This window comes from Barbatula barbatula (genome assembly GCF_947034865.1).
Source record: "Barbatula barbatula genome assembly, chromosome: 12".
NCBI lineage: Eukaryota > Metazoa > Chordata > Actinopteri > Cypriniformes > Nemacheilidae > Barbatula > Barbatula barbatula.
Window position 1 is genome coordinate 9982656 of NC_136775.1, and position 19554 is coordinate 10002209.

Genomic DNA, 19554 nt, shown 5'->3' on the forward strand with positions numbered 1-19554 from the left:
GTCTTGCCGCTGTACCGCACTGGTGTAGGCCTAAAACGGAAGGAGTGTGTGTGTGTGTGTGTGTGTGTGTGTGTGTGTGTGTGTGTGAAGTGTTGAGATATAAATGACTATCTGTCAGCTGGACAGTAAGGTCAGTTGTGGATCAGAAGTCTGTCCAGCCCAGCAGTTCATCAGAGGAAAGGAGAACAGAATGGGAGTGAGCGATACGGGCCGGAACGGTGTGATTTAGGGATAGTGGGAGGAGTCCTTGATGGTAATCTGAATGATGAAAGCAAGCGGAGACCAGGGAAGGACGGACTCAGGTTTAATCCCATTTATTACTATCAAAACACACACACACACACACTTAGCCCAGTCCTTGTTTACCTGCTTTACTCCTGGAACAAAATTCTTCCTTGATTTATCTCATGAAACTTTGCCATGTATTGTACTTTACAGTACATTTTCAAATATAAGAGAAATCTTTAGTTGCACAAATTGTATAAAATGAAATAAATTATGTTAAGTATATAATGTTAAAATATGTGATATTTTTATGGTTAGGTTTAGTTTTTATTTGTTATAAGGAGCTTTGTTTAAAAAGGTTTTTGACTTAAAGGTCCAGTGTTATATAGCGATATGATGTATGTTGAGAATATGTTGTTTTCGCTTCGTTGCCGAAGATGACGTATTTACGAAATGAATCTGTAGAGCAGTTTTTCACAACATGGCGAATTCCATGTAAGGGGACCCGTAGTGTATATACTGTAGATAGAAATAGCTCATTCTAAGGTAATAAAAACATAACGCTTCACTATGTAAGGTTTTTATACACCTCTGAAGACATAATTATGTATATTATATTGTATTTCGGTCCATAGATCCTCCAAAGAATTACACATTAGACCTTTAAATTACAAGTTCAATATAAAAACAATAGAAGTCAATGGAAACTCAACGTGTGTGTTTGTGTGTGATGTGGCTTCCATTGCACAACCGTCTGTGAAATTTATTTTTGTGCCCATTCGAGTTCGATGTACATAGCAGGAGTTCTCAGACTCTCTTCTGCTTTTTTCAAACATTCACACACCGTCACCACCTCCAACCAATTTCCTTCAACACAGACAACTCCACCAAACAGTGATCCTCAGCAAAGCTGCCGTTTCAAAACGTACAAATACACCATTAAGTAGAAACGGGAAAACCAGGATAATAGAGGGATTACTTGCAGAAAGGAGGGGGATCTGTTCAGCAGCTGGTTTCTCCAGACGAAACATTTGAGGTGAAAAACAGCGCTGTGTACATTTTTGCGTGCTCATTAGGCAAGGCAAGGCAAGGCAAGTTTATTAGTATAGCACATTTCATACACAATGGCAATTCAAAGTGCTTTACATAGAAGAAATTAAAAATATCCATTTGATAAAACAGTTAAGAAATAAGAAAAATAAAAGTAACCAGTTAAGAATAAAAAATAAAATAACATAGTTTAGAAGGAATAAGAAAAATAAAAATTAACCAGTTAAGAATAAAAATAAAATAAAATATAGTTTAGAATAAATAATAAATAAAATAAAGTACAGCACAAACAGTCGGACGGTCAGAGGCACAGTGGCACATTCATTAAATGCAAAGTTAAACAGATGTGTTTTGAGTCTGGATTTGAATGTGACTTCTGTGGGAGCCCATCTGATCTCTTCTGGAAGCTGGTTCCAGCTGCGGCTCGCATAATAGCTAAATGCAGACTCTCCTTGCTTGGAGAGAACCCTTGGTATTTCTAGCTGATGCGATCCTAATGACCTGAGTGTTCTTTTGGGTCTGTATTCAATGAGCATATCTGCAATGTATTGAGGTCCTAGGCCATTGAACGATTTATATACCAGTAATAAAACTTTAAAATCTATCCTATATGTAACTGGTAGCCAGTGTAAAGACCTGAGGACTGGTGTGATATGATCATATTTTCTGGTTCTGCTCAGAATCCTTGCCGCAGTGTTCTGTATGAGCTGCATCTGTCTTATGGTCTTTTTGGGGAGGCCAGTAAGGAGTCCATTACAATAATCCACCCTGCTGGTGATGAAAGCATGCACTAGTTTCTCTAAGTCTTGACTGGAAACAAAGCATCAAATTCTTGCAATATTTTTCAGATGATAGTATGCTGATTTAGTTATTGCTTTGACATGACTACTGAAGCTAAGGTCTGACTCTAGAGACACACCGAGATTCCTGACTTGATTTTTTGTTGTTTGACCTTTAGAGTGAAGGTACGCGTTCACCTTGAGAACTTCATCTTTATTTCCAAACGCAATGACTTCAGTTTTGTCTTTGTTTAACTGAAGAAAGTTTTGGCACATCCAACTATTTATTTCATCAATGCATTTGAGCAGGGAGTCAATGGGGCTGTAATCGTTAGCGATAGGGCTAAGTATATCTGTGTGTCGTCTGCATAGCTGTGGTAAGCAATTTGGTTATTTCTCATTATTTGGCTCATTGGGAGCATGTACAGGTTGAATAGGAGAGGCGCAAGAATTGAGCCTTGGGGGACTCCGCATGTCATGGATTTCCACTCAGACTTATTGTCACCTATACTCACATAATAACCTCTTGCTTCTAGGTATGACCTGAACCATTTTAGGACTATCCCAGAAAGCCCCACCCAGTTTTCCAGCCTGTCTATAAGTATGTTGTGATCGACCGTGTCAAATGCAGCACTGCAGCATTAGAGAACGTCCAGATGAGAACTTTGAGAAGATGTGGAGGGGGGTGGAGGTTATACACTATATTTGTGAGTGTATCAGTGGCAATTGGAGTGTAAGCTCTTATTGGGCCTGGAAATCAGATCTCAGTTTACAGGGCAAAACTCCAGATGGTGACTGTTGCTGAGGTTACACATTAGATAAAGCACCATCCTCAGAATTAATTCAATACACACATCTCTCAGTTTTGTATCCAGATCGCAGAAAGTAATGCTGGAACTGTGGCACAAGCATTTGTCGGGTTCATTGATTTATTTAAGGCAGGGGTGGGTGGAGTGTCGTTCTCTGTGGAGAATCATCTCTCATTTCATTTGAATCTTGACCTAAAATAAATCCAAAAGGACTGTTTAGTAATAATACAATTACATTATTTTTATATATTAAAGTATGATTTTGTTTTATTTTAGCTTGCTTGTCACACTTAAACGTTGTTTGATAATAGTGATGTTTCCAAAGCTATGAATTTAAAGCAAAATTGAAATATCACATAAATAATCTGCAAATAAAGCCCCCCAGTGGGTCCATGCTGAAAAAAGCAATAGAAGCTCAGTAGAAACGATTAAAGACATTTTTATTCTGAATTAGAATGATTTCCATTAAAAAAACATTATGAACCATAATAGCTTTTTCTATTACAAAATTATTTTCTGTGTGTGTATGTGTTTTGGGCCTTTTTCCAACAAGATTAATCTGACAGATAATAACCCACCAAGTGAATCCATCACATACTAGTAGACATCATTATAGTTTCCATTAAAATCAATACAATTCCCTTTATAACCATTAAATCCATAACATTTTGCCGGGAAGGCTATTCCAGAGTTTAGGTGTCACGTGTGAGAAAGCTCTCCCCCTTTTGGTGGATTTTGTTATTCTAGGTGTTATCAAAAGTCTGTCGTTTTGAGATCTATGAGAACGTGATAGGTTGTGATATAAACCCTTAAACGGTTTAGCCCCTACCTACATAACAGAGCTTCTAAGTAATTAAAATAACTTTAAAGTCAATACGATACTTAATGGGTAGCCAGTGAAGGGTTGATAACATTGGCGGGATGTGATTGTATTTTCTGGCCCTGGTTAGAACTCTGGCAGCTGCATTCTGAACTAATTGTAGTTTGTTTATTGTTTACTGCATATTGTTTATGCAGGACAACCACTAAGTAGTGCATTACAGTAGTCAAGTCTTGAGGTCACAAATGCATGAATAAGCATCTCTGCGTCAGCAACACATCGAATATTTCGTAATTTGGCAACATTTCTAAGGTGGAAAAAGGCTGTTTTTGTGACATAAGAAGGAATTTACAAGTTATCCAATGTTTTATATCTTAGATGCACACTGCCAATTTGGATAGCTGGGAGGAATCATCTGGTCTTGATGAGATATATAGCGTATATAGAGTATCATCTGCATAACAGTGTAAGCCAATTCCATGTTTTCTAATAATGTTTCCAAGGGGCAGCATGTATATGGAGAATAGCAAGGGTCCTAAAACCGATCCCTGAGGTAATCCATAATTGACTTGCGTTAGATTTGAATATTCCCCATTTAAATGGACAAATTGATGTCTGTCTGATAAGTAAGATCTGAACCATTGTAGTGCCTGTCCCTGAATACTGGTATAATTGTGTGAGCGATCTAGAAGTATGTTATGGTCTACAGTTTCGAACGCAGCACTAAGGTCAAGCAGGACTAGGAGTGAGATATTAGATTTATCTGATGCTATTAGCAGGTCGTTTGTAATTTTAACGAGAGCAGTTTCAGTGCTATGATGCGGTCTAAAGCCTTACTGAAATTCTTTATGTATGTCATTATTTTGTAAGAAAGAACATTTTGAATAATTTAGTCGGTATGGGGTCTAATAAGCACGCTGGAGGTTTAGATGTTGCAATAAGTTTAATAAAATCTTCCTGTTAAATAGGTGAAACAATTTTAGATTTTGGTTCGTACTCATTCATAGGACAGACTTGGAGTTTGAGTTTAATTACTTTATTATTGTATGTTTTAGATTTTCTCTGTAAAGAAATCATGAATTCATTGCTACCAAGCAAAGGGGTGGAATAACCAGGTCAGGTGATGTCTGTTTATTTGTTAATTTAGCAACTGTACTACATACTTTTTGTTAGTTACGGTTACGGAGGTGCTCAGCTTTCAGAGGCTGATGCCAACTCTTTTGACAAGAAGTCATATTATGGAACGTAATGCTGAACCAATATCATGTCAGACTTCGGTTGAAGCATTTCAGAACAACATTCCAGATGCTGTGCAATGAAATGGGACCGCTGGTTAGTAAAGTTATACCGTCACATGACTTTTTTTGATGCACATCAAGGAATTTATTGAATTCACAAGAACTCATAACTATTTCATGAGGTGGCTTATTCGTATGAGTTTGTACATTGTGAATCGTACAAAAATGTAGAATTACTAGAAAAAAAGCAATACGGAAGCCCCACACCTAACCCTAGAACAATGTCACAGCATTTGCAGCTTTAAAATTTCTGCCTTGTTAGACAAGTAATGAGCGTAATATATTAAATAGACGTAAGCATACAACACTATTAAATGCACTTTCTTTTAAATAGCGAATAATTTTTAATAATACTGTTCTGCTCTCTCCCCCACCACTCAAGCTATCACATATTCTGCTCACTTCTTTGGTGACTAAGTAACAATTAATGAGGGCCTTACAGACCTAATGAATAAATCCATCGAAATAACATTTAACATGTACTTAGTACTTTTGATAAGACGTTGTTGGTTGATTAATATAGTATGAGTGAACGTTTTTGTATCCTCAAGCAGACGTGCTGCATTACCTGCAAATGTTTTTCTTTCGGCATAGATTGGTCTATTAATTCGAATGCTGAATGAGCTTTATGGTTTGTGATGAGATTTCGAGGTAGCAATCAACTTCAGTTATGTGTTAAAGACTAAATAAGACACTATTTTAAAGACATTTGAATGTTTCAGTCCAGCGCCTGCGGACCTGCGCGAGTTTAATGTCCAAGCGTTGCTTTATCATCACAATTAACCTTGATATCTGCCAGCGAAAAGCCGTGCGGAACGCAAGCACACACATCAACGGTGTTGTAACTGTCCCCATGGGTCTAACTAAACCTGTACGGTCAACGGTTATAATGTGTGTGTGTTTGTGTGAAGGTCAGGTCTGTAGAGCAGGTAAGAGTTTCAGACTCTCCTGAGGTCCTATGATCGGTCCGTAAATGAGATCCCACGAGGCCCCATAGAGCCCAGTCGCCGCTCGCTGTTGCCTAGCGACCGTTCCCACGGCTCTGAGGGTGATATAAGGGAGCAGCCGGCTGCCCGCTGACAGTATGTGTGTGAGATGACCTGGTTAGTCTGTGAGTGTGAAGGACTTTGCGCTTTCCTTCCTGCGGGAGTTAAATAAGGTTCGGTGGTGCTAAAACTCATTACATAGAAAAAGAAAAGGAGAGGAAAGAATGGCGGAGGAGAGGTTGATAAGTTGTAGGGTCACTTTCTGCGGCTTTTTAAATGACTGCTCTTTCATGTATTAATAAGAAATGTGCTCTCTTAATTAAAGTCTGCTTGTTAGAGTAAGCAGAACCTCTTATGTGTGTATGATTACAGTTCACCGAAATAAGCTTTCTACCCTAAAACTACAGCTAATTCCGCAAGGAATGACCTTTAAAAAAATAGCGCGCATTAGTCATTTTCACTTGATGTTTTAGAAAAGTTGAGCAAGTTGGTGAGCTCTCTGCATTGGTTTTTGCTTCATAATGCTGTATCTTTACTGCAAATAGGCAGTGTGATGTGACAAAACAAGATCTCAGGCTTGCGGTGTTTATAGCTCTTGATATGTGTGACACATATGGATTCAATTCAAAATATGATCACAACATCACAATCACTTCAGTGAACTGTAATCATGCTGTCTACTCTATAGCATTTAAATATGTTGGATAACTATAGGTTTATAGATTATATGACTGTACTTTGTGTAGTAAACTATGTACAGCCACGGAAAACCTATTATTTTAGTTTTTCTTAAATAACTGTCTATAGGTATTTATGTAAAATGATCGTATTTGTTTCATTCTGTCAACTTGTGACAACATTTCTTCCAAAATCTAAATACATTTTTTTATTAGCATTTATTTGCTGAACATTGAAACCGGACGAACTGGTCAAAATAAGCAAAAAAAAGATGCAATGTTTGCAGATCTTGAATATTGCAAAGCAAGCAAGGTCATAGTCATGTTTAAACAACACAATAATAATGTTATACATGTATTTTAGGATCAGTTCAAAAATCTATATATGATGGAATAAGTCAGGTTTTTCTCTTACATGCGCCTTTGAATTCTCTGTCTTTCACATTGCTGTTGGCTGACTTTGTCATTTCTGAGGTTTGTTTATGTTGAAATTCAACACTCGTTGGACCGGAATTGACACAATACATGCAGAAACGCTGTTTAAAGGCAAAACTGAGGTGCTCTCTATGCGATTTACATTCAGCATTTATATACAGGAAAATACTGGTAGTGTAAATATATACAATACCAGTGTACACTAGTTCAGGTTCACTCGACCTTTTGATCTAAAAACATGGTTTGGAGACTAACATATAATTGTTCAGTTATATTGGTGTCTTGAAATCAATGACTTATAATGAAGTAAAAAAATCAGCCAATATAAGCCCAGCATGGATTGGAACTTCTTCAATACTCAGTGAGAGACTTCAAGAAGCTGTCTGATAAAATCCCAAGAGAGCATTTCCAAAAATTCTAAGCAACCGGTGTCTGCAATAAGGATGCTTCAATTTGGCCTTTATTTTGAGAGTAGAGTAGAGAGAGACAGGAAGTGATGGGGGGAGAGGGCAGCAGGGCCTGGAAAGGACCACGAGCCGGGACTACAACTCGGGTTGCATGAAATTCCTTAATCTTTGCCATCATTAGCAGGCTTCATATTGCATCATGACACTGTTTCTCATTCACATCCGCTTTCTCATTTACATCTATAATCAAACAATCTTTGATTACTCTCATTTCGCTCTCGCATTTGAACATGTTCAATCGCACGATTAACAATTTCTAATTTCCCTGCTCAAACAGGGTGAAAGTCTCTGCCCCGCTTTTATAGACCAATAGGAAGAATTGTAAGGAGATATATTGTATCGCAGTCATTCCGAGAATTGCTTTTTTATCATGTTCTTTCAGAGTATATTTTACTGTGATAAGACTTGAGACAGTGTGGGGATTGAATTCTCTCGCTCTCTTGGCAAGTGCTCAGTCACTTTCCGAACGATTTCCCACTGATGCAGAACCCAGTTAATTTGTGCTGGAAAAGGAGTCACTAATTTGTGAAATTTGCCAGCTGACTCGCATAGCTGGCACTGGACCTTCCTCCAGAGAAACGGAGTGATGATTGAGATAAGAAGCAAGTTGTGTTAGATAAAACAAAAATACAGAGGCAGAGGTGGGTTTTGATTTAACAGCAACATGTTCACACTGCAAAACATGCCATGCTTGCAAAAGCCAAGATTTCTCTGTATTCTTCAGACAAACGTGGCTTCTATTCCTCTGATAATAAATCGTGTTTGTTATTTTGTCTCCATTTTTTCTTTTTCTGATCTGTAGCTGTATGTGAAACTCTCCTGTGAGGACGCACCCATGCTGGAGCACACAGAGCACCTGTTAGCTGAACTTGGCGGAGAAACACCTGAAGCTGAGAATGATGAAGCCGGACCATCTCTAGAGGACATTGACGATGATTTTATTCAAAGCAGCGATGAGGAAGAAGATGCCATGGATCACTGACCCACCCGTTAACTTGTGGGCTCGTCCAATCAAAATTCAACCTGAACTCAAATAGAAATTAGTTCTAACACACTTCTCCGTATTTTCTCCATTCAATTCTCAGTAATGTCTACGGGATGACAATGCCAGCAGCTCAGTGACTTTTGTAATGCGTTATCTTTGTTATGAACAACTTCGTCTGAGCAACATTTTTATTCAAATGTTTCAGAGCGGTCACAACATACTTCCAACAAGACATTTGGTTTCATTTTGGGAATTACAAGACAAATCTCAATATGATCCAAACACGCATGCCAATTTCCAGCACTAATGAAGATTTTCACATTTGAAGTTTATGGATTTTTAGCTTCTCATAGATTAAGAGCGTGGATGAAGTCAGTTATATTTTGACTAAACTATCTTTTTTACAGCAAAGTGGCAAAAACACCTTGTTTTCTTATCTGGCTTTTTTCCCCCAAAGATTTTCTTATTCATTCTCTTTCAGAGAATTAACATTGATAAATGTTTGAAGTACTTGAGATTATATGTTAAATATATTCTATATTGTACTTAAGGTACATAGATGAACATATATACATCTTCTACAGCCTGTAAAAATAATTGTTTTGTATCAGCTTTCTCTTGTACAGCCATTATAATCTTTAAGCACCACAATTATGTTTAAACACATGGGCTTTGAAGAATGCTTTACTTGTCTGAATGAATAATTCAGTGGCTGTTCTTAAAAGAAAGGATATAACTCTGTACCATGGTTGTTTGAATGAAAAACATTTATGCTGATGGATGTCAAGGTGTGGATGAAATGTGTGTCATCTACTCATACAATGCTGCATTAAATAATTTCCCAAAGATAAATGTAGATGCCTTGTGCTGATTCCAAAATGAATGAATTCCAATTTTAATTTTACCACACAAAGGCCCTATTATAGAATATCGGTAGAAAATAACTAGGCAAGATTTAATACTATAAATCAGGTCAGTTTTATAGTCTTATATAACAAGTAAGCCTCAAAGGCAGAATAAATGACTTGTTAAGGTGCTAACTTTAGCCTGCTAGCACTGAAATCATGATCATTGCCTTCCAAAGCCACGCCTCCTCCAGAACACATTGTTATGGAAGCATGTACACACCTGGCCAAAAGAAACAGAGCAACTCATTTTTTGGTCCTATGCCTTTCACAGACGACATAAATACACAATAATATTTGACCACTATACTTCTTAATTGATCCGGATGTAAAGAGATTTCCAACCAGCATGACAAAAAAATATTTCTGAACAGAATCATGCATTCTGCCTTTAAAGGTCATTTGTCCATGAATCTTTCGGATAGTAATGGAGCCTACTTGAGTCATATAATACTGTCTAGTCTGTCGTCGCTACTGAATAAATGCATCATTCTCACTCCCGAAGGCTCTTTCTTGTCAGTTTTTAACACTTGTAAAGGTAACGGCATGTTATATTCCCTCGGGTTCTTTTGTTTTGTTAACTCGTCCCCCCAGCCATTGAAAAGTAGATTTTTGGACTTTTAGAATAAAGGAAAGGCACTTAAGATGGCAACACGCATTCCACCGGGCAGAGAACATAGAACATTAAAACCAAGTAAAATTGTGTAACACGTGACTGATAAGGGTTCAGAAGGAAAAGAGGATGGAGTATTTTCTTTCTTCTACAGACTATACAGGACATCGGGTTTACCACAAAACTAATGCCTAAATTATTTGTTTGGAATGCTGCAGTATGTAATTCATTTGTTAAAAGCAGAACTGCATTAAAGTACAAAATGGCAAATCTTTTAAAACTCTTTAAAGATAATTTAATTATTATTGGTAATTAATGTATTTTTTCTGAGAGGATGGGAGTTTGTGTTAAGGCATTACTCTATGACCCCTTAATCATTTATTCTTAGTTGGTAACTCTTCTTACTTAAATTCTTTAAAAAGTAGAAGATAGCATTAGTTTTAATTACAGAAGTGCTCTATCAAAAATAGCATAGCTTCATCTTTCCTCCTGGAAGTCAAATGAATGGAATCGAGGAGAGAGAGCCAGAGTGAGCTTGTGACTGCTGGTAAATGAAAATCAAATTATTTGGTTAAATGAGTAGCACATTCTCATTTAAGGCTTTCACTTTTAATTGTTTTTTTTTATTTTGTTATAAACAAGTGATAATCATTCTCTAGCACTATTTTATAGTCGACATGATGTCATTAGGAATAAACAAACACTCACCTAAAGGATTATTAGGAACACCTGTTCAATTTCTCATTAATGCAATTAGCTAATCAACCAATCACATGGCAGTTGCTTCAATGCATTTAGGGTTGTGGTCATGGTCAAGACAATCTCCTGAACTGAATCTCAGAATGGGAAAGAAAGGTGATTTAAGCAATTTTGAGTGTGGCATGGTGGTTGGGACCAGACGGGCCGGTCTGAGTATTTCACAATCTGCTCATTTTCCTGCACAACCATTTCCAGCGTTCACAAAGAATGGTGTGAAAAGGGAAAAACATCCAGTATGCGGCAGTCCTGTGGGATGCGGCAATGCCTTGTTGATGCTAGAGGTCAGAGGAGAATGGGCCGACTGATTCAAGCTGATAGAAGAGCAACATTGACTGAAAATCCACTCGCTATAACCGAGGTATGCAGCAAAGCATTTTTGAAGCCACAACACGCACAACATTGTGGCAGATGGGCTACAACAGCAGAAGACCCCCCGGGTACCACTCATCTCTACTAATTTGCATGAGCTCTCCAAAATTGGACAGTTGAAGACTGGAAAAATGTTGCCTGGTCTGATGAGTCTCGATTTCTGTTGAGACATTCAGATGGTAGAGTCAGAATTTGGCGTAAACAGAATGAGAACATGGATCCATCATGCCTTGTTACCACTGTGCAGGCTGGTGGTGGTGGTGTAATTGTGTGGGGGATGTTTTCTTGGCACACTGTAGGCCCCTTAGTGCTACCTGGGTATCGTTTAAATGCCACGGCCTATCTGAGCACTGTTTCTGACCATGTCCATCCCTTTATGACCACCATGTACCCATCCTCTGATGGCTACTTCCAGCAGGATAATGCACCATGTAACAAAGCTCGAATCATTTCAAATTAGTTTCTTGAACATGACAAGGAGTTCACTTTACTAAAATGGCCCCCACAGTCACCAGATCTAAAGTCAATAGAGCACCTTTGGGATGTGGTGGAGCGGGAGCTTCATGCCCTGGATGTGCATCCCACAAATCTCCATCAACTGCAAGATGCTATCCTATCAATATGGGCCAACATTTCTAAAGAATGCTTTCAGCACCTTGTAATATTAATGCCACGTAGAATTAAGGCAGTTCTGAAGGCGAAAGGGGGTCAAACACAGTATTAGTATGGTGTTGCTAGTATTTGGTAACTGGCACCCATTCAGCATTGGTTTGTGTCCATACAATTGAAGTGAATAGGGACCAACGCTGTTCGGTTAATTTATTCTTTTTTTAAATCTTCCTTTGTGTTCTGCAAAAGAAAGAAAGTCAAACAGGTTTGAAATGACAAATGGGTAATAAATGAATTTTCATTTTAGGGTGAACTATCCCTTTAAGAGAAATGGATGGTTTTAAGGCTCACTGTGGGTTAAAAGAACAGTTTACCCCCCAATAATTTCTCCTTGTTTCTTTTTTTAAACCATTTTTACTTTATTCTGTTACAAGGTAATTTTTGTCAAGTAATATGTTGGCTTCTTGTGTTCTTTATTTTGACCGTTTTATGTCAGGAGCACATTTAAACCGCTTTAACCATTTGCTGATGAAAGTCATATGATAATATCACAAAATTGTAGATATGGGGCTTAGATTTTCTTAGAAAAATACAGGCATGTAATGCATAAAGTTTTTAGTGCATGGAACATATATAAATTAAACAGAAAAACATCTCCAAACTAAAGTTAGAACATTAAAGGAAGTAGAAAAACTTTATATGAAATTCTAAATATTAAACTCTTACTCCATCAACCAATCTGCATCTCTTTGAAGAATTCACATTCAACCACGTTGGAAAATAGTCTCAAATCAGAGAGATTTTGGCACAGATTAGGCTCTGGCTTTCTAAGAGCATGAAAACACAATAGAGGCTTTGGAAAGGTTCTTGACAGTTTGTCTTTAGATAGATAGTTAGATAGAGGGATTGTGGAAGTATAATCCAAGTACCATCACAAGCCCTCCTAACATTCTGTTATCACACACTCCTGGTACCAGACACAGGCTTTATTTCCATACAGAACGAGAGAGAAATAAGTGTGACCAATATCACTGGAGGCAGCACAGGTTCCAGCTGAGCAGAACTTTCCAATTACCTGATACACGGGCATATAAACAGTGAGTTTAAGCCGGCAAGTTCCTTAAAGATAAGGGCTGATTCTAATCTTTGTTATTGTGTTCTTAACCTTCACTTTTCATGTTTTACAAGCAGTAATCCTCCACCGAGAGATAAAGATAACAGTGATAATTATGATGTGTGAGCTAAATGCAATTTTAATGGTTTGACAGAAAGCGAGGGCTCAGATCTTCTCTTTGAAAGTAAACTTCAGTGCTGTGCAGCGCCTCTAATTAGATTTCCATACTGAAGTGGACCTCTGATACCATATAAATCACTGCTAATTTGGTTTGATAGGAAAAATTTGATAAAGCCCATGCTCAAAAATCATATTTTTGCATAATAAGTTTCCAAAACTGAAAAATATGGTCAAAGTATGATCACAGTAGCCAAAAGTTGAGATGAATATTTATAACATATCCAAGCAATCATAGCAGACTTTCTCATTTCTATCATTTAAACGCCACAAAAGATTCACAGCTGCTGTCCACCGTATTTCTTCACTTGTGTCTTTCAAGGTCTTACTTTTCAAGGTTATAAGCAATTTCTGTCTCTTCTTGTTCTCTGAAATCTGATACGGCCATATCTGTCCCTGAACGATCTCAGGCTTCCCTGTTGTACATCAAAACAAGACAAGCTCTCTCTGACACTGTCCATGAGTCATCTCTCGACAAACCTATCTGCTCATTTCTCCTGTTCTTTTTTCTGTCTAAAATAGCCATTCATCTTTTGTGATCTACTTCAGTCGTAAAACCCCTTTTATTTATTTTAAGATCCTTATAGCACTGGCGAGTATGTGCAGATGTTCACTACCACGTGAGGCTTGCATGCGGTAGTATATGTTTTTGTGCTGCAACAACAGAACATTTTATTTTTGCGAATTGTACTATTTAAAATAAATAACAGTCATCTTTGCATTATTACAAAAAACCCTGTTCTTTTACATCTTTTGATCCATGATGTCCATGTTTCTGTCCACGATGTTCACAAAACTATATTCAACAGCCAGCATACATTTATAGCTGAATTGTTTATAGCTTAAAATGGATCTCAATAATGTAATGTAATGGCCGGTTTTCTGATAGCATCTCGAGTCAGTTGATCAGCCAGTGTAACCAGTTTGTGCATGTTTGTTGTTCACACAAGAATCATCTCCTTCATTTCGCTGTCAGGTCTTCTGCTGTGATGAGTACAAAGGTAAAACCCTTTTCCCTCTTTCACCTCACTTATTCAATCTTTCTCAGATAATGGTTTCTAAAAGCTTGTTGAAAAGAGGTGTAAATGTGGGGTTGTAATCTTGTCATTTTAAAAGCATCACCCATTAGCTAACTCTTGGTGCCTCGGAAACACATAAATACATGCAGAAGACAAAATTATTTTTTATTAACCTTTCTCTATCATTCAAATTGTACTAATTTAAACCAAATGTGGAATTATTTCAAAATATTTCAGGGAAGGCTTTAAGTAGAAGAGAACAGCAATGGCTGAAAGTTGTGAATTTGGTAAGTAATAGAGTTTGTCTTGTCTATTCTTTCTGGAATTATAGGAGCAAATAGATTATTCATCAGTAATACGAATATTTCATATGTACTCATGTTTTGTTGATATTGGTTTTGTAATTTTCTGTACATCAAACCCCAATGATTTTGTACATGTAAAAAGGGTACAAATAATCTTCTATTCAACCTTCCAAGATGATCAAACCCAGTAAGTCACAGTAAAAAAAATGAACTTGTTATAAACTGTACTAAAAAAATGTACTACCAGAATCAACAAGACTTAACAACATCGGAAGTTTGTCACTAAGGAAGCCACAGAATAGACTTAAGAAATGCACGGTAACATTATATACACAACTGCTGTATTGTAAAAATGACCAATGACCAATAAGTTTTTTAATCAACTGTTTTGCAATGTGTTATCACATTAACTCAAAATAATTCAACCAATTTCAACCAATGATGAAGGTGTGAATTGAGCTCTGCTGGATGGTATAGCCCTCCAGATACAGGATTTGACACAATTGGAGCATGCAAAAAAACGATAGATCAGTGGTTCTCAAACTTTTTCGTTGTAAGGCCCCCTTTGTGTCCCCAATAAAGACATACAATCGTAAATTTAGAATTAATCCAAAACAGACTTAATTTAGTTAAAGTTAGACTATGCTGGAACATCAATTCTTGGACTCCCTGGATCCATCCCGGCCCCCAGATTGAGAACTACTGATATACAGTAGATGATACATCTGTATCATATGCATAATACTGATATAGATGATACAAAATAAAGTACACTAGCCCTCTTCTCTCAACAGGTAGTGGTCTAGCTTTTGTTGAAACTAGTAACTTTGTATTAGCACCTATTGTATTATTGCTCTTTTATGACATATCGCTTATTGCTCCCGAACTCTTTGTAAGTCGCTTTGGATAAAAGCGTTTGCTAAATGAGTAAATGTAAATATGTGAGGTCCCTGAGAACCTGAACATTGTAAATGTAAAAGTCAAAATAAAAATAAAAATGTATTTATAATCAATTCTCATAAAACCAAGGACAAGTCATGCCGTATTAGTCTGAGTGCAATCTGATATTGTGATGTATAATATATCTTTTGATCTATTAAAATTGCCTTGGGAGTCTCTGAGGCTCCAAACAAAACATTGAAGGCTAGAAACTGTTTAGATTTGAGTACAACAATCAATCTGCAGTAACTAAAAAATATATTTATTTATATTAATAAGGCATCTTCCCATTGGCAGGAGTCCAGTCCCTCTGTGATTTGAGGATTGTGTTATTGGGAAACAGAGCAGCAGGGAAAACCTCGTTGGCTAACTTAATAATAAGTCACGCAGAATCTCATCTGAGAACAGCCCGGTGTGTGAAGATGCAGGGAGATTTTGCCGGAAGGCACATCACTGTAGTTGATACACCGGGTTGGTGGAAGAACTACCTTGTAAAAGACACTCCTGAATTTCAAAAACAAGAGATAGTGCTTAGCACGGTTCATTGTCCTCCCGGGCCTCATGCTGTTTTGCTGGTTATTCGCGTGGACGCTTTCTTCAAAGAGAAACACAGAGTATCAGCAAAGGAACACCTGGAGCTTCTGAGTCCAAGGATCTGGAATCACACTTTAGTTGTGTTTACGTACAGGCAGCAGTCACAGGAACAAACTCTTGTAAAGCAGATGGGACGTGAAGGGGAATCTCTTCTGCTCTGGCTCGTGGAGAGATGTAGCCACAGATATCATGTTGTTAACGTAGACAAAGCCACCGGCACACAGGTTACGGTGCTGTTGGAGAAAATAGACGCAATGGTTGTGGGGAACGGTGGCTGCCATTTTGAAATGGACAGGAAGTGGTTACATAAGTTTGAAGGAATGATGACGAAGAGATACATGAGAGCAAACCAGAGGAGAAAGATGGTACAGGAACAATGGGAGTATCAAGGTGCGAACCTGAAAGTCATTTTATGGGATTTGTTTAACCAAAAAGAAAATGTGGTTAATTTATATTTTTCCTTTTTATTACCCAGGTCACAAACAGTCCCACATTTCCAATATGAGAATGATAATATTAGGTTTTCGAAGAGCTGGAAAAAGTTCAGCAGGAAACACCATTCTTCTAAACATGGCGACGTTGACCTCAAAGACAACCACCCAGTGTGTGAGAAGAGATGGAGAGGTTGCAGGAACACACGTGACTCTAGTGGACACACCAGGCTGGTGGAAGTCTCTCCCACTATCTGACACACCTGAACTGGTTAAAGAAGAGATATTACTCAGCATGTCCCTCTGTCCTCAAGGACCCCACGCTCTTCTACTGACCCTTCGTGTTGATGTGTCTTTCACAGCAGAAGATGGGAGATCTGTGGAGGAACATCTCGAACTTCTCGGTGAGGGAGTCTGGGCTCATACTATAGTGCTGTTCACTCATGGAGATTGTCTAGGGGATTTAACTGTTGAGGAGTTCATCGAGAGCGAAGGAGAAGCTCTACAGTGGCTAGTTGAGAAATGTCAGAACAGGTATCATGTCCTTAACAATGAGAATTGGGATGACGACTCTCAGGTCACAAGGCTGCTGGTAAAGATAGAGAAGATGGTGGCGGAAAATAGAGGCCATTATTATGAAATTGGCCCCAGGATTCTAAAGGAGGTAAAACAGAAACGGAAAGCAACAGAAAAGAAGGCGAAGGCAAGAACAAAGCAACACAAATCTTTTAGAAAGATGAGTGGAATAAAAGGTAAGTTATGGTTTTCTGTGTTTGTATGCATCATGACCCCAAAGCGTATCGGTACACCTAAAAGCATGTTACAATCATTATATAACTAAATGTATTCAACCAGTTAAACCAAGTAATTTATTTGAATGAAAAATAGCATAAACATACTAAAAAAACTTAAAGTAAATTTGATTTAACTTAAAAAGTTTTTAAGTCATTTAAATAAAAATTATCCTTAAATGCCTTAAAAAATATTTAATATTTTGTATTAATAATAATTAAGTTATACAAAAAACAACTAGTATTTGAGACAGTTATAATTTAAATTCAAATGCCTTAATTCAGCTCTTGTACTACAGTTTTCAAGTTTATTTTTTTCAGTGGACATTTCATAAAACAATAGGTACAAATTCACAATAGGTACATTTTAAGGGATTTAGTTCCATGTAAACCTGAGGGTAAATTGAATGACCTCAAAGTCTTAAAATCATGAGGACACTTAACATAATTTTTATTATTATGAACACAGTCTTACTGCGTAAACTCCTTTTTGAAATGTTGAAGACGTGTGTTGCTTTCATTTACAAAGCTTGATCTCACACCTTGTAGTGTTTTAACAGATTTTCTTTGTAACACGCATGTACTGTTACTACAAGAGAAAGACAAAGTGGACAATGCAGAAGATAATTTGATTTCTTCATTTGTTGGTTACAGAATATACATAAAACATTCACATACAACTGTGTTTGTAATCTTTTTTTAATGGACGTGGGTTACAATATTTTTAATGTTGTTTAAAATGTAGGTTAAGTCTGTTTTCATGTCCCTGGTTTGTTTTCTGAAAGAAATGTTTCATTCTGCTTCCGAGTATATTTTGGCAACACTGTCTGTTTTGTGTATTGTATAAATAACTTAAGTATTTATTTATATATAGTATTCAAGTACCTATTCTGGCATGTGGGTTTACAGATGTGACATTTCATCTGTTTTCAGGAGAAACATTTTTCGAGAGTTGAATGTTTATAAAAAAACACATTATAGTTAATATTTGGTACTGGAGAGACATTTTGGAGAGTGGCAGGAATATATTTGGGATGATAAGAAATAAAAAAAGAATAGAGCTTAAACCTCATTAGCACCACCAACATCTCCAACAGAAAATTCAATTTGAATAATCTCAGTCATTTTTGTGTTTGGCATAACTTTTGCAAGTCAGATCTGTTTGTACACTACACAATGCCAAGTATATAAACGCTAAGTAAACGGTTCCAAAAGGTGGTGGCATTTATTACTATTCTGTTTTATGATGTCTCTTGCTAGGCAGTGGAGATCATTCTTCTGAGTTGTGTCTTGTGCTGCTCGGGTACGGAGAGGCTGGGAAAAGTTCAGTGGGAAATACCGTGCTTGGCGAACAGGCGTTCGGATCAGGAAGAACATCCCGGTGTGTTCTAAAACGTGGAGAGGTGTACAAGCGCATGTTGAGCATCGTTGACACTCCTGGCTGGTGGAAACATCTGCCCATAGAGGACACACCTGAAGTGCATAAAGAAGAACTTGTGCGAAGTCTGTCTCTATCTGCGCCACTACAGGTTGCTTTTATTCTAGTCCTACGTGTAGACTGTTCCTTCCAAGAGCGAGAGCGGAAGGCAATGGAAGACCATCTGAAGCTCTTGGGTTCCCCAGTCTGGGATCACAGTATGATTCTGTTCACATTTGGGGACTTCCTTGGAGAACGAGACATTGAGCAGCACATTGAATGTGAGGGGAAAGCCCTGCAGTGGCTTGTTGACAGATGTGGTAACAGGTATCATTTGTTTAATAATAAGGTTAAAGGTGAAAGCCACCAGGTCAGAGAGCTGCTGGAAAAGATAGAAGAGATGATTGGAGCGAGTCGAGGGAGTGATGAGATGGACATGCAGGTGTTGCAAGAGGTGACAGAGAGGAGGAAGGTGGAGGAAGAGAGATCACAAACAACACTGAAGACAAAGAGACAAATAGAGGAAGATGCATCCGATGTATTTGAAAGTGATGTAATTATCTGAACATCAATAGGGTAGAGAGGTGGTGTGCATAAAGATCTGTTAGGTTGTAGATTTATTTAAAAAATGAAACATTACTGGTAGTATTTTTTCATTAGGTAAAAACATTTTCCAGCATTCAATATGCCAGGGGTCTTCTACGTGGGTCCGCGAGTTGGTATTTGATCTTGAGCTCATTTTCGTGAAATAATAAAAGTTTATATTAAACACAAATAAAAAAATAACATTAGCTACAACCAAAGCATAAAAGATTGATGTATGATTCATTGTGTCTCCCACAGCACACATAAAATTAAAATGTAGAAAAGTATGACTTTATTTTAAAGTATAATATATACATGTCAAATTTTAATTGATAAGTATGACTCCATATAAACATACACTGTAAAATAATGCTCAGTAGGTCAGGTTAACACGTT

The 19554-nt window shown here is 37.5% G+C and overlaps 2 protein-coding genes across 2 annotated transcripts in view; both read left to right on the forward strand.

The window, feature by feature from the left end:
- LOC306901392 (uncharacterized protein) overlaps positions 1-9386 on the forward strand; it is a 63002-nt gene extending 53616 nt beyond the window's left edge. Inside the window, exon 11 of the mRNA XM_079469086.1 lies at positions 8349-9386. Within this exon, the coding sequence (XP_079325212.1) occupies positions 8349-8528 (180 nt within the window). The 3' untranslated portion in view covers positions 8529-9386. The remainder of the gene's footprint in view (positions 1-8348) is intronic.
- A 4603-nt stretch (positions 9387-13989) lies between these two features.
- On the forward strand, positions 13990-19339 carry LOC306901156 (GTPase IMAP family member 8). Its single transcript, XM_079468723.1, has 5 exons — positions 13990-14078; positions 14334-14383; positions 15638-16324; positions 16410-17117; positions 18417-19339. The coding sequence occupies exons 2-5, from the start codon at positions 14362-14364 to the stop codon at positions 19136-19138; spliced, it is 2139 nt and encodes a 712-aa protein (XP_079324849.1). The 5' UTR covers positions 13990-14078; positions 14334-14361; the 3' UTR covers positions 19139-19339.
- Positions 19340-19554: the final 215 nt, after the last annotated feature.